This window comes from Nilaparvata lugens, chromosome 7 (genome assembly GCF_014356525.2).
Source record: "Nilaparvata lugens isolate BPH chromosome 7, ASM1435652v1, whole genome shotgun sequence".
In the NCBI taxonomy this organism is placed as follows: Eukaryota; Metazoa; Arthropoda; class Insecta; order Hemiptera; family Delphacidae; genus Nilaparvata; species Nilaparvata lugens.
In genome coordinates this window covers 7,000,693-7,016,333 of record NC_052510.1, presented here as the reverse complement: position 1 = coordinate 7,016,333, position 15,641 = coordinate 7,000,693, and the positions used below count along the sequence as shown (strand labels likewise).

Genomic DNA, 15,641 nt, shown 5'->3' with positions numbered 1-15,641 from the left:
AACAACTAACTAATGTAGAACCTTTCGCTGAATGAAGCTTTTCCTGATGTTTGCAGTTTCTCCAGCTGATTGGTTCAAAAATAACTTTATCAAATCGTTAGTAAAGTCGGTTCAAATTTCTCAGGAACGGTTGCAGAGAAGCTTGTTAATTTTAATCATTATTAAATTCCATGAGAACCAGAGAAGGTTTTTTCGAGAAGAAGGCTTTTCTGATTGGGTCTCGTCATCTCGTGGCATTCGATCCGAATTAAAACAGACTTTCGTGTCAGTGAAGTTGATAACAACTGCAGAGACAATCACAATTGCAATCAATGTAAATAGCAATTCCACTTAGTAAGTCAGGAAAATCACAATTGCTGAGAAGTGATGAATTAGTTTCCAACTATTTGATTATCCTGCAACCTCTTCTTGAAGGAATCTTTCAAACATATTGAAGGTTCTTCAGTACTGATCGTTGCCGATCCTTTGTCTTGTAAATGCCTTCTATAGACGGTAGCTGATACAGGTTTACTAATGTAATATTAACTTTTCATTCTCGTTTAAAATAATCCATTATATTTTATTAGAAATTATATTTTTCAATAATTTCATGATGAATTTTCATATTCAGGATGAAATAAATGGTTAATCAATCATTAATTCTACATTGTTAAAAGATCTGGCAACAGAGCAAAGCGAGAAAGAGATAGCGCTATCCGCTTTGTTGAATGATGGTTCATTGAGTCTGAATTATATATGGTTGACTTATTATATCATATTTTTTCGCTGATTCAACTGAATAATACTATGTTAACAACATGATGACAAAAATATTACTGTTAATCGCTAAATGGCTTTGTTTACATGTCATATATCCAGACACAGTGATTGTAAATGGATTGAAATTATGTAGATAGTATTCTTGTCAACAATAGAGTACATCTTAATATATAATGATAGTAAATTATAATATCAACATCAAATTCTGAGAGTTTCATGAGAATCAAGAGAGAAAAAAAGGGATAAATGGCGTTATATGCAATCGATAGAAAACGTGCTTATTTTCAAGTACTCGCGAGGCATTCTATTAATTTGAGGGCGCTGAATCCGAATCTGAAATCACAATTTCTCTATCTCATTTTTTACGCGATTTAGGTTTTGGTGGATAGGCAAAAGATCTTTTTGATGGAAAAAGATTCGGCCGATGCATTTTAAGTTTGACGACTTAAGCTTGAAGACCCATCCGTTTGACCGTCCAGACGCAACGACTCACATGCTCCGACTTTTGCTTGAGCAAAAGACTGAAGCTAAACTGGAGCGTCTGGTCCGGGCTTTTGAACCTCACTATAACTATTGTACTGAATATAGTGCTAGAGGTACTGTAAATACTGTGTTTAGGAACTGCAGAGAACAATGTAAGCAAGTGCAGACGTTCTACAGTGCAAAAGAACAATGAAGAACAATGCATGTTCCTTTCGCTGATTATCAACAAAAGATATGCAATGTCCCGTAACTCGTGTCTGTGAGCTTCTCTGCTTGCTTTAAATGGCGGGACTCATTCGGATGATCATGGCCGTTCTCATGATAATAACTTGTAGCTTCTTAGCTTCTTTCTTACGCAATTAGGCTTTCCTTCCTTTTTCCGCTTTTTATGAATGGGATAGGATGTCTCGAGTTTTCTTCTCAACTCCGGATGATTTATTATTAGCTTGGAAAAACTTCCATTTATGTTTCTCGTTGTATATTCTCTGCACTTGCTGGTAGATTATTTGAATCGATGAATGAATTTATTTATTTGCCGAAAACAAAATACAAAAAAGCTTAAAAAAATAAATATAAAACTACACCTAACTGAAATATCTTGCTTACATAAAAATTAAGGAACTGTTAATTTATTAATTAGTTTTCCTCTCAACTCCGGATGCTTTATTATTAGCTTGGAAAAACTTTCATCTATGTTTCTCTTTGTATATACTATAACCTGATGGTAGATTATTTGAATGAATGAATTTATTTATTTGCCAAAAACAAAATACAAAAAAGCTTTTAAAATAGTAATTATAATACTGCACTCAACTAGGATACATAACTTACATAAGAATTAAGGAACTGTCAATTTATTCAATTAGAAAAGATATGCTTAGAATAATATTATAGATATAAGTAATAATTTTAATAATTATTTCAATAATTATTATTGAATGAAGATTTAATTTATGCTCTCATGAGTACAGAAGATAAGGCAAAAACACCAACAAAAGGAAGATTCATTGTGCGCCAGTGTGAGTCGTAAAATCAGCTTAATCAGAGTAATATTATAAACTTGAATTTAGCATAGTAGTGTTCAAACATGTAATTCATAATATGAAATTGATTATTGTATGAAAGTCGACGATTGGAAATAATTCAAGTTCAGACGTTTGAAATGGATGCTTTATTATTAACTTGGAAAAACTTCCAATTATTTTGCTGTATCCATTTTCCTAGGACTTGTTGCTAGATTGTATGAGATTGAAAACAAGTGGAAAATTTAAAACGTGAGTTGTCGAATTGGGGGAGGTCTCTGTAAGTCTATTTCGCAGTTCATCGAGTACCTATTTCGACCACTTCTTGAGTTACTGAAACAAATGAGTGATTCAGTTCGTCAAGTTTTCGTTGCAGACTGATACACAGTCAGAGCTACACCGTTGCACACTTCTAGTTAGAGATTTTTAGGGGTGGTTTCCGAGCTCGGGATTTAGGTAAGTTCTAGACTTTGAACAGCTGGAGTCAGAAAAATGGCTTTCCAAAATGGGACGTTTGTAAATAATTATTTGTCGGGGCGTTTGTCGCAGCTGTTGCAGCAAAATAAATCTTTATTCTCTCATTTCTATAATTGGAAAAGTTTTTCCTTGACGAAATGATTCCTAAATAATTCAAAATAGCTGGAACTCTACACTGTCTTATTTTGTGTTCAATTTTCTAGTTTTTCGAAATTTAATTTAAACGTGACTTTGACAATGACTACGACTACGCCCTGTTTCGGAAAGCCAATTTTCTGACTCCAGCTGTTTAAAGTCTAGAACTTAGCTAAATCCCGAGCTCGGAAACCGGCCCTTTGTGAGATTGGGTTAGATAGAAGTTAGTTGAAAGTTAAAGTTTAGGTTAGGGATGGATATAGATGGCAATTTCTGGTATTATTTAAAATTGTTATGATTGTAGAATGAACAACGAAATATTTGATACTGTATCCACGCGACTTCTTAAACGCAACAGAAACTTAACCTCTTGGTGAAGTTTAAAGTACTAAAAATTTGACGTACTGAAGTTGCCAACCTGGGCTGATTCTTGATCAACTGAGATCTTGATGAAGTGAATGTCACCCTCGAATTCAACGTTTCATGAGTAGGAAACTTGAAGCTCTTCTAAAAGCTTTAGCGGGCCATTCATTCATCATCCGACTGGTGGTCTAACAATGTTGGACCGGTAGTAAGACCACTAGTCTTTTGTGAGTATTCTCACATTTTAGTACTCTATTCGTATTTGTAGCACTGATCTGTGTTCTAGTCTTCTGACTATTGCTCTTTATTCTTGATTCATTCATACAATAAGTCACCAAAAAATGATAGCGAGAGAAATAAAAATCTGTTGTGGCGCACTCACACAACTTTCCTTGCCGTTATGAAAATTGATCACCTGACGCTAGTGTTCCGCGCATCTCAAGTCTACTATTCAGTGATTTGAGCCAGCTGGTGACAGGGTGATAACGCATGAGGTCTGCTATCTCTCATAGTGAATGATTTAATAGAATCAACAATAATTTGAATTGAATAATCACATTTTCTCGATTTAAAGCTTATTTTCAATTTTAGGTGAAATGTTACTGAACATTAATTGTAGAGATTTTCATGTTTAATCTACTCCACTTGATTTTTTTGTTTCAATTGTATCTGAAGCCTGATAATTGGGATTCTATCTGCATTGATGGGGCGTGCTCCTGAAATTTTACAGATACGGACTTGTGGCAGTTGATAGAGCTTACAATGACTATTTTAGGTATGAATTTGATCAAAATCGTTGGAGCCGTTTCCGAGAAAATCACGAAAAAACCTGTTTTTGAAACATTTTCGCCATTTTAGCCGCCATCTTGAATTGCATTTGATCGAAATTGTTGTGTCGGATCCTTATAGTGAAAGGACCTTAAGTTCCAAATTTCAAGTCATTCCGTTTAATTGGGAGATGAGATATCGTGTACACAGACGCACATACACTCATAAGGTGCGTACAGACTGTCGCTCTGCTCCGCAAACCGAACGTCACTCCAGCAGAGCGATTGATGATCGACCGGCGAGCAACAGTGGTTCGACCGGGGAACACGAGAAGATCTAACATCTTCCGTAACGTTCATGATGGGTGCGTGGGCGGTGCGACTGTGGTTCGATGGTGTACGAGGGCGGTACGAGGGAGGAGCGTGCTCGGTGCGGTTGGAAGCACGAATATGTGTACGCAGCTATATACACACCACACACACACCACACACACACACACACACAACACACACACACACACACACACACACACACACACACACACACCACACACACCACACACACACAGACCAATACCCAAAAACCGTTTTTTGGACTCAGGGGACCTTCAACGTATAGAAATTAGAAATTGGGTCCTTAATTTTTTTCGGAAGCTATACTTTCCTTACCTATGGTAATAGGCCAGGAAAGTAAAAATAAGGCAACCTTGTGCTATTTCTCTCCCAATTTTCGATAGATTACACATAGTCCGTAATAGATCTAGACTTGTAGCTGTTGACTTCACAAAATGTTCAGTCCCTAATATTATTCTCACGAAGTGATTTTCAAATTTAGATGTTCTTTTCTAGTCTAGTCGGATCTTTTACCACTCACTCTCCGACTGGTTGTCCACGATTTAGCCCAACATCCTCACTCCCGTTCCAACTCAACTCTTACTAGGCGGTTGACCTTGGGATGTCGGATGTGTTTGACCTCCAGTCGATCCAGCTCGTCCGGCTGGACATCCAACATCAACAACTCTATTCACGGTCTGACGTCGAATCCAACATTGAATTTTAGGAAAGTGAAACCATAACCCTATTTCGGACATTTAAAATGTTATCTAAAATTGAGGAGAGAAATAGTACAGGAGAATCCTTAGTTTTTCTCTCCCAATCAGTGCTACTTTGTAAAAATTATAAATAAATAAAATAAAAAGTTAGACCTCAAGTTAGTAAAGAAATCGGATGGTGGATGGCCCGCTCTTTACCTAATGGAGTGGATTTTGGATGGCTTATATGTGACCACTGTTTTAACGAGAATTGAGAAGCAAATGTCCAATATTGGCAAGTACCAAGCCAACCATTGTACATTCTAATTTAATTAATTGGCAAAACGGTCGCTTGTTCGTTCCACCTCCCAACCCCCTCTAACTCCTTCCTACCCCTTTTCAACCCCCTCTATTTATCCCCTCTCTTATACCTCTCTACCTCTCCTTTCATCAGAACCCCTATTTACCCCCTCCTTCCTCTTCCTTCTACCTCCTCCTCCCACTCCCTATTATCTTCTCCTTCCACACTCCCTTTCACCTCCTCATTCCACTTTCTTTTTCCTCTTCCTCCCCCTCCCTTCTACCCCATCCTTCCACTCTTTGTTACCTCCTCTTCATCCCCTTTTGACCACTTTAACCCCCTAAACTGGTGACCGATTTCAATTCCGCGAATTCTGCTCATCCAAAATAGCAATTAATATTAGAATGAACGAGTTTGAAGGGGCGGTAAGTATTTTGGGGCACACCAGGAAGCGAAACGATTCTGATTTCAAATTTGCACCGATTCTCAGAACTGGACAATTCACAGGGCTCATATCGAGCAAGTCAAACAGGTCAAATAAATCAGTCAGGTCAAACAGATCAAACAATCAAACTTTTTCGGGATTAAATTGAAAATCGAACCAATGAGTTGAATGTATCGACGATATTAACAAATAATGGAGTATTGGTATTCACTCGTAATACCTTCGATTTGAATAGATTTTTTTCTGAATTGAATTTGTTAGCGGTTTGAACATAATTCTGCTTTGTTAATTCTGCTTAATATTATTTGTTCAAATGTTGTATTTAGCGGTTCGAACAAAATTCTGCTTCATTAATATTATTTGTTCAAGAGTAGTGTTTATAAATTCTGTATTCAAACAAGATTTAATTCGAGTTATGCGCCACAAATACGCGCGCTTTCTGTTTTATAAGCTGATGCAGAGAGAAAAAATCATACTCCATTATTCTCCAGTTCGAAAATCATTTGATTCTCTCTTGAATCAAAAACCAGTCACGTGAAATAACTCAAGTTATTATATTGAAAAGTTATTCTATTATTTTTCTAAATCGATTAAGTGGAAAGGATGTAATACAATTTTTGCAGAATCTCTGTTGATATCGTATAACTTTAATATGAATATGGATTAAAACTGGAATTGAAATATTTAACTGTGATTGATCAATAATTATTAAGCTTTGTTCAGTTTTGAATTAGAGGATAGTTGAGAGGTAGAGAGGAATGAAAAGTTTTAACTCCGCCGAATGAAGAATGTTCTCATTTCATAGTTGAAACGTTCTAACTTTGTTATCAAGTTTATCACATCGTGTACAAATACTTCTTAACATGAGGAAAGGCACAACAGGCTCATGCCTAAAACTGTCTCATTTCCAATTTATACTACACTGTCCAAATCAAAATGTTGGTTATGTCACTTTCACTTTTCAAAATACAATTTACGCTCTTCAATACTCAGATAAACGAGCAAATTTTGATTTTAAAAGTTGCTAGAAAACCATAAAATATATTATAAAACCATATTGTATTGTGTGTAAATTGATTGCCATATTGTATTATATTGTGTTTATGGCAAATAAATGAATTTGAATTTGAAAATGCATTATTGGACTTGATGTAACAACGTGTATTCAATTAATGACGTTCATGGTCGATTTTAATGAGCTATCGACATTTATTTGATAGCTATTATTGTAAATGCACAACGATGTTTTTGTAAAGTTGAAAAGCAGACTGATAAAATAGAAATCTAGCTCACTTATATTGCACCTGAATTTGTTATCTATAGAATTGTTAGCTATAGAATTGTTATCTATTGCGGCTTGACAATATTGACAAGGAAAGTGCCAGCTTTCAAATCAAAACTTATCAAAGTAACTTATTTATAACTGAAAATATTTTCCTTGAAGGAATTTCGGAGCCTTCTTTAACTTGAATCCGATTACTGTTGAATTAATAAATTGTTAAACTGGTGTTTTACTTGTCCAAGAACAATATTACATGATTAAATTTGATAACACCGACATATTTGTCGATCGAGTATGAAAGTCGAAGAGAGGAAGAAAAATAAAAAGTCAGAAGAAGAAGACAAAGACAAGGGAGAAGAAGAAAAATACAAGAGAAAGATAAAAAGAAGACTGGAGGTGGTGAAGAAGTAGAAGAAGAAGAAGAAGAAGACAGGAGGAGGAGGAGAAGAGATAGAAGAAGACGAAGAAGAAGACTGGAGAAAAAAAAGAAGAAGAAAGGAGAAAAATAAGAAGAAGACAGGAGGAGGAGAAGAGATAAAGAAGAAGAAGAAGTAGTAGTAGTAGGCCTAGTAATTAAAATAAAAAGAAGATGATCATGAAGAGAAGAAGGTGATAAGAAGAAGAAGAAGTAGAAGTAGTAGTATAGTAGTAGTAGTATTAGTAGTAGTAGAAAAAGACAAGAAGAAGAAGAAGAAGAAGAAGAAGAAGACTGGAGAAGAAGATGAAGACAGAAAAAAGAAGAAATATAAAGATTGGAGAAGAATATTAGAGGAGAAGAAGAAGAAGAAGGAATGAGGAGGAGGAGGAGAGAAAAAAGAAGAAGAAAAATGAAAAGACAGAAGAAGAAGATAGAAACAAGGTAGAAGAAGAAAAATACGAGAGAAGAAGAGAAGAAGACTGGAGAAAAAGAGAGAAGAAGACTGGAGTGAAAGAAGAATCGTTGGATGTGGAATAATGCAAATCCTGTTACCGTTCAATTCTCTCTTCAAAACACTCTTGAACAGTACATTATCACTCTAGAATCGCCTCGAGATTGCAGTATTGTTTTCAAAATTGCAAATCATATTGATATAACCAGTTTCGTGATGTGTGTATTGTGGAAATCGTAATAATTCAAGTGCTGGAAACAGAAGCCGGGAGCCTCTTGGCATTGTGTAGCGTTATGAACGATTCTCGGAAGTGGTTTATTTTGAATTCAAGTCCATGTCAGGAGAACAAGCCAACAATGCCAGCACATACTAAAGTTGCGGCATTGTACGCGCCGCACAAGAGAATGTCGAGTATTTCAAATGCCACGCAACAATTTCGTGGTCGGTTTGTGAGTTCTCGACGTGCTTCAAATTATATCCCAACAAATTAGGAATCTGAAGAGTCGAATAATGCTATATGAACCTGGTTTTGTGTATTTAGATTTTCTCCCTCTTCATCCTTGGAATTGAAGATTTATTAATTTATTGGTTCGAGATACACATTTATTCATTAAAATAATTTGGGGAGGACAAACAGGTACAGCCCAAAACAATTCCTCCCCCAAATTTTGATGCAAAAAACTAGTCCAGAAAGAAGTTTATGTTTCCATGTAAAAATTTTCGCCACACTGCACAGAAAGCAGCTGTTTTTCAGTCCCTACGTAGATCTGAAAGACATTGTTTGCAGACGACTCTCGTCTGACGTCAGAACAGGTTTCTTTCCAGCCGCTAACATGGAACTAAGAAAGGTGATCAAAAAACAGCTGATCAAAAAACTTTTCATTATTTGTGTTCATTATTCAATAATTAAAACATTTATAATAATATCATCTTATTGTCATTTGAAAGAATAAAAAAGTATAAACTCAACCTCCCACATAATTGAACATCATCTTTTAGGTTATTTAGACAAATCAGAATGAAAAATAAAAATACTTGGACAATTTCCTGATATTCAGATTACCTCAGATTTGCTAGAGCTATCTCCTTCCACTCCTGCTTTCGTTAGTGCTTAGTAAACAACTATTCTCATATATATATATTGTTTATTTTTGTGTGTGGCGAAAAATAGCGTTCGCACCACGGGCAAAAATATTTCCGGCTCTCAATCTTTTCTAGTCCTCGGCCTACGGCCTGGGATTTGAAAACCGATTTTGAGCCGGAAAAATCTAATTTTCTGCTCTAGGTGCGAAATATACTATTCTGTTGAATTTACGGAGCAAAATCTACTAACAATATGTTTTGAATTGAGAAAGATCGAGAACCAAAATGAATGATGAAATTGCTCTCACCAAACACTTGAAACTGTAGAATATTGACCAATTTAAAATTTCTGATTCGAAAATTAAAAACAAACTTCTTCACTAGAGGGCAATTATGTATTATATTTACTATTATTTGATTACGATTATAGTATTGACCGTATTTAAATTCGGTCTTCATCATTTTTGGAATGTATTGAGTGTGCAGTTCAACTGTCAACTAAACAGATTCACAATAATTACTGTTTTCCAAACTTTTTCTATCTTCTGTCCAATATTATATTTATATTATAATAAATTATAATATTAAATTATATATTATATTAATTATTATTATATTATAATAATTTTATATTTCTGCCAATAAAACATTTTCATTTTCATATTACAAAACTTCTCTTCACCTTACTTCGTTAGAGTAATTGAAGAACATTTTGTTATATTCCTGGTTGACATTTATCTTTCTTCAAACTCTGATCAAATTTATTAAATGTTGAAATTGCTGAATTATTTAATCTTTATATCTTTCAATAGTTAATCTGTCCTATATTTGTATAACTCAAAATTAACAAATTTGGTAGAGAGGACTTGAAAGTCCTAACTCCGCCTAGTAAAGAATTTTTCGTTTTATTTTATTTAAATTAAAATTCCTTATTTGTTAGTTGTATTGCTGCTTATTATGAACTAGCTCTTAAGCCTGCATATGTGTTGCAATCAACGTGAATGAAGACATCCAATCTCTCTAGAATAATATAATCTAGAAATCATTATTTAGTTCGGAGTGTGTTGAAAAATAATGGTTGCAGATAGCCAACATTGCATGAAAAATATGTAATTATTCCACAAACTCTATTTCAGAAGCTCTAAAGCAATCCTGAAGATTGTTGTTATCTGATACATTAATCGTTGATGAAGAAGTATGAACAATCGCAAAAAACTTTTATTACCTCATAAATATCCATAGTTTGCTCTCATAAATTCTTTAACGAGTAAACAACTTTGAAGGCGTTCTGTTTCACAGGCCATCTAACAGACGAGTGTTTCATTTCATCAAGGTTTCAAACAAGCCGTCAAACAGGCGAGTGTTCAGTTTCATCAAGAGGGCAAATAACAACCTCCAATCACTCAAAGTAGACGATGGCTTCATTGAACGCACCCTAAGTGTAAGAGAGAAATGGGAGATGTAATGTAAAGATAAAAGAGAGAGAGAGTGATGTAAGATGTAATGCATAGAGATAAGAGAGAGATGCAAGATGTAGGCTACATGTGTTAGAGAAGCATGTAAGAGAGTCCAAGCACGTCATGATTTAGGTCATAGACAGGATTCCTTGAGTGAAAGAGGAAATTGAAAATAATCCTCGCGAACCCGTGTTCATTGAGAGGGGGGGATTGTTGAGGAGTGGCCCTGATAAGAGCGAAAAGGAAATGCTGGAGTATATTCAGTCTGCTCAGGTGAAAATTGAAAGAACAGATGGAAAGTGGAAGGAAAAGGTGGAAGTGGAATCCTAAAAAAGGAAAAGGAAGGAAAGGTGAGAAGTGGAATGCAGAGAAAGGAACAGAGAACAGAGGAAGGATCAGGTGGAAAATGGAATCCTCAAGAAGAAAAAAGTGGAAAGTGGAAAGCAAAGGAAAGAAAACCGAGGTAAAGAATCGGGTGGAAATTGGAATCATAAAGAAGGAAAATGTGAAAAGTGGAAAGCAAAGGAAGGAAAACAGAGGAAAAGGATCAGGTGGAAATAGGAATCATGAAGAAGGAAAATGTGAAAAGTGGAAAGCAAAGGAAGGAAAACTGAGGAAAAGGATCAGGTGGAAAGAAAAGAAATTCTAAAGAAAGGAAACAGAGGAAAAGGAAGGAAAAAGTGAAAAGTGGAATGCAAAGGAAGGAAAACAGAGTTCAAGTGTCAGGTGGAAAATAGATTCCTAAAGAAGGAAAAGGTGGAAAGTGGAATGGGAAGGAAAAAATAGAGGAAAAGGATTAGGTGGAAAGTGAAACAGAGGATAAGGAAGGAAAAAGTGAGTGTGGAATGCTAAGGAAGGAAAACCGAGGTCAAGGATAATGTGGAAAGTGGAATCCCAACCTTTAGAAGGAAAACAGAGGAAAAGGAAGGAAAAAGTGAAAAGTGGAATGCAAAGTAAGAAAACAGTGGAAAAGGATAAGGTTGAAAGTGGAATCCCAAAGAAGGAAACGGTTAAAAGTGGAATTTAAAGGAAGGAAAACAGAGGAAAATGATCAGGTGAAAAAGGAATACTAAAGAAAAAAAACAGAGGAAAGGGCAGGAAAAAGTGAAAAGTGGAAAGCAAAGATTGGAAAAGGATCAGGTAGAAAGTGAAATCCAGAAGAAGGCAAAGGTGAAAAGTGGAATGTAAAGGAAGGAAAACAGAGGAAAAAGAAGGAAAAAGTGAAAAGTGGAATGTAAAATAAGAAAACAGTGGAAAAGGATAAGGTTGAAAGTGGAATCCCAAAGAAGGAAACGGTTAAAAGTGGAATTTAAAGGAAGGAAAACAGAGGAAAATGATCAGGTGAAAAAGGAATACTAAAGAAAGGAAGCAGAGGGAAGGGATGGAAAAAGTGGAAAGCAAAGAATGGAAAATAGAGGAAAAGGATCAGGTAGAAAGTGAAATCCAGAAGAAGGCAAAGGTGAAAAGTGGAATGCAAAATAAGAAAACAGTGGAAAAGGATGAGGCTGAAAGAGGAATCCTAAAGATGGAAAACAGAGGAAAAAGAAGGAAAAAGTGAAAAGTGGAATGTAAAGGAAGTATAACAGAGTGAAAAGATCAAGTGCGAAGTGGAATCTTAAAGAAAGAAAACGCACAGAAAAAGGGGCCTAAAGGTGAGATAGAAAAATAAATAACGTAAACCTTGAACAGCGAAATGGAAGTATCAGTATCGTCGTGGCGTAGCTACAAATTCACAAGTTTCAACTTCGGAAACGCGAAGCTAACACCGTCATAAAAGTAATTTGGCAACATCTCTGGTTCTACTTACAAATAATGCATACAGCTTACTAGATAGATAGATAGATATAGTGAACAAATATACCATATAGCTTACCACATAATATATAGTAAGATTTATTTTAAACTGTCTGTATGGGCAACTTACAAGATTGATATAGATATATTTATCATACAGCTTACCACATATATAGTAAGATTCATTTTTAACTGTCTGTATGGGAAACCTACAAGATTGTTATAGATATATTTATCATACAGCTTACCACATATATAGTAAGATTCATTTTAAACTGTCTGTATGGGAAACTTACAAGATAGATATAGATATAGTGAGATTCATTTCGAACTCTCTTCATGGGCAGCTTACGAAATAGATATATTATATAGTGAGATTCATTCCAAACTGTCTGTATAGGTTGAATGGGCAGCATTGATGTTTCTTTTATGTAGAATGGTGGCAGTTGAAGTTAATCTAGCTATGCAAAGTGCTTGATTTATAGGTGGATGCTTGAGTTTAGAGTTCAAAAGTAGGGTGGACTGTGATGTATTTACAGAAGGTTAGAGGTTTTTTTTATACTCGTAATTACTGTTTCTGATTAATGGGATGATTCAAATCTCATCGGTCATGTTTCGTAAGCTCATTCTGTAGCTTCATAATCACTCAGTATCTAATCATAAGAATTAAAACAAAAAATAAATAGTACCCTTTTCTTAAAGAAAACCTTTTACTCTTTTATTCTCTTTTAAAACAACTTTTATCACTATAAGTTGCCCTTGTTTTGCTCTTCCTATCTTATTGTTAATAAAGGTAGAAAATGGCTTATACATGTACGGGTTAACAAAATACATGGTTGACACATCATCAAGTCTGAACTACAGAAAATTATAGATTTGAAATTTTGCTTAAAGATTACTTTATCGAGGCTGGTTATAGGTCAATTTTCAGTTCTTCAAGATATCAGTACCTCAAGTTTTCTATTTGTCAAGTTTACAATTTGTCAGGTTTTCAGTACGTCAAGTTTCAGTTCAGGTTTGCAGTGCGTCAATTTTATATGGAGATAGAATTTTACAACACAGAATTTTCCCCATTGCGAAACACGGGTTACCCCCTGGTTTATAATTTAAGGTGTTACATACATATGCGCAACGTACACACGCATTCCGCTATTCATCAGCTGATGATCAGCTTATTATATCTGTATTTGTACAGAAACAGTATGATACAGATATTAGCATCAGCTGATGGAAAGCAAAATACGCGTGTGCGTGGCGTATAAGTTTGTACGAACTATATGCATATAAAGTTGCGTACAGACTTAGACTACACGTTGCGCGACAAACGCACGTTTCTCGAGGATTTATTATAGTCCGTACAAATTTTCTTCAGACTTGGAGGAATATGCAGCGCAGAGAAATGGAGGGAGATCAGCCAGTTACAGTGATGAATAGAGTTATAGGTTGAAGCGCAGTTGCCAATTTGTCAGTCGTCTGACTGCTTTCAGACAGGAATTCATGTGTAGTATGAGCACATGAAGTCACTAGAAGTTGGAGAACGCTTTCCGCTTCAAGGCAGCAACATCGCGCCTCTGTATCCCTCCCGCTGTATGCTTTCTCTGCTGCGCATGTCCATACCAAGTAAGAAGTAAATCTGTACAGAGTATAAGTACGGTGATAGAGATAAGAGCGTGAGATTTCAACAGGTTCCATTATTGTTGAAGTGAGCTTGGCCAGATAGTTGCAAGCGAACACTTATTCACTTTATTCTAAGTGATTCACTTATTCTTTCACTAGCTGATTCTTTATCCACTTCAATTTATTTCTAAGGTGAATGTATTTGGTATTTTTGTTATTGTGAAGTCCTGTTATGTGTTGTTTGCATTATTCATGTTATATTTTGTATGTGTAACGCAAATTTTGACGTTGTCTATTGTTTTTATCAAAGTTTAATGAAAATAAAATATTATTATTACTTATTTTATGTTTTGGCTCATTTTTTTTATTTTATTCCTGTTGTCTGAACAGTTTTTTCTGTTTTGTTTGATTGCAGAACAACCACCAGGACGACTTGCGAACGGTGGTGTGTGAGGGTGCGGGCGCGACACCCGAATGCCATCAGCAGGGTGTTGGCGGCGAAGGGGTTGACAAGGAGGGGGGTGGGGGAGGTGATAGTGGCGAGCATGAGATAGAACTGCGTGATGTGGTGAAGGAAGGCCACGAGAGGGCTGACCCTAGTCAGTTTGAACTGCTCAAAGTGCTCGGCCAAGGATCGTTCGGAAAGGTTAGTTATAATATTGCACTAGTTATAGAAAAGTTAGTTATAGTCAATTAAGTAAAAAGCATCAAGCACTAACCACTACGGGAGAACGAAGACGGAGAACTTTTTGCGCATGCAAAAGTTCTGTCAAGCTGTCAGAAGGGTAAATCAGTGAGGTACGAAGAGAACACGCACTGAAATAACGCGCGCTCTCTTCGTACCTCTACGATTCGAATTTGACAAGGGTTCAAAATTCAGGCTGAGTATATATAGTTTGAAACGTAAGTCTCCACATTAGAACGAGCGTTAGCGAAGTTAGCAATAAACTTCACTTGTACAAAAATCATAGTGGTCAAATTTTAAAATTCCATTCTGGTTTTTTCGAATGCACATGCACATTGTGCATTGCTGTATTGCTGTATTGCACACCAATAACTTGAAAACAATACTGTGGAAATGCTTGAAATTATTGCAGCTTTCAAGCAGCTTAGAAATAATTTAGCAGAATCGTACTCCAGTCAAAAAATAAAACTAAACACAAAAATATAATTAACATGAATCGAAGTTTACTGGAATTCATATCAATAAATTTGGCTTGAATCAAATCACGTCAACACAACTGGAGAACACTAACAGAAATCTACATATTTTTCAATATTCACCATTCGGTCCTCAACACGTCGATTTTTGTTGAAGGGGTTTATTGAAGAAAACTAGAAAATAAGTTGTAGCATGTATATTTATATAATTATGTTATAATTTCACGAAAGTAGGTAGATAACAGGTAGAAAAAGGCGCGGCAACTACCAAGGTGCAAAGAGGGAGCGCACTTAAATGACGCGCGACTTCTTCGTACTCTCACGAGAATGATTCATGACCAACCTTACGCCAGGTAGGATGCGCGCCTTCTTCGTACTTTCAACCACTACTGTACCAAAGTTATTGGAATTGTAAAAAATACGCTCATACAGGGCTGTTGAAAATTATGAACCGAGGTCGATATAAGAAAATTTTGCTGGACATTTTTTGTTTTCTACAAATTTCATGTAGAATCGATGATCTTCGGCTGTTACATCTTCCGTTGGACACTCTGTAGACCCTCATACAGGGTTGGTGAAAATTATGGAAACAGCT

General features: G+C 35.7%; 1 protein-coding gene across 2 annotated transcripts in view; it reads left to right on the top strand.

Annotated features, from left to right (window-relative positions):
* LOC111048142 (ribosomal protein S6 kinase 2 beta) overlaps positions 1 to 15,641 on the top strand; it is a 114,703-nt gene that overhangs the window by 64,227 nt on the left and 34,835 nt on the right. For both annotated transcript variants that reach the window (XM_039433587.1, XM_039433588.1), the window contains one exon: positions 14,301 to 14,531. In XM_039433587.1, coding sequence (XP_039289521.1) covers positions 14,301 to 14,531 — 231 coding nt within the window. The remainder of the gene's footprint in view (positions 1 to 14,300; positions 14,532 to 15,641) is intronic.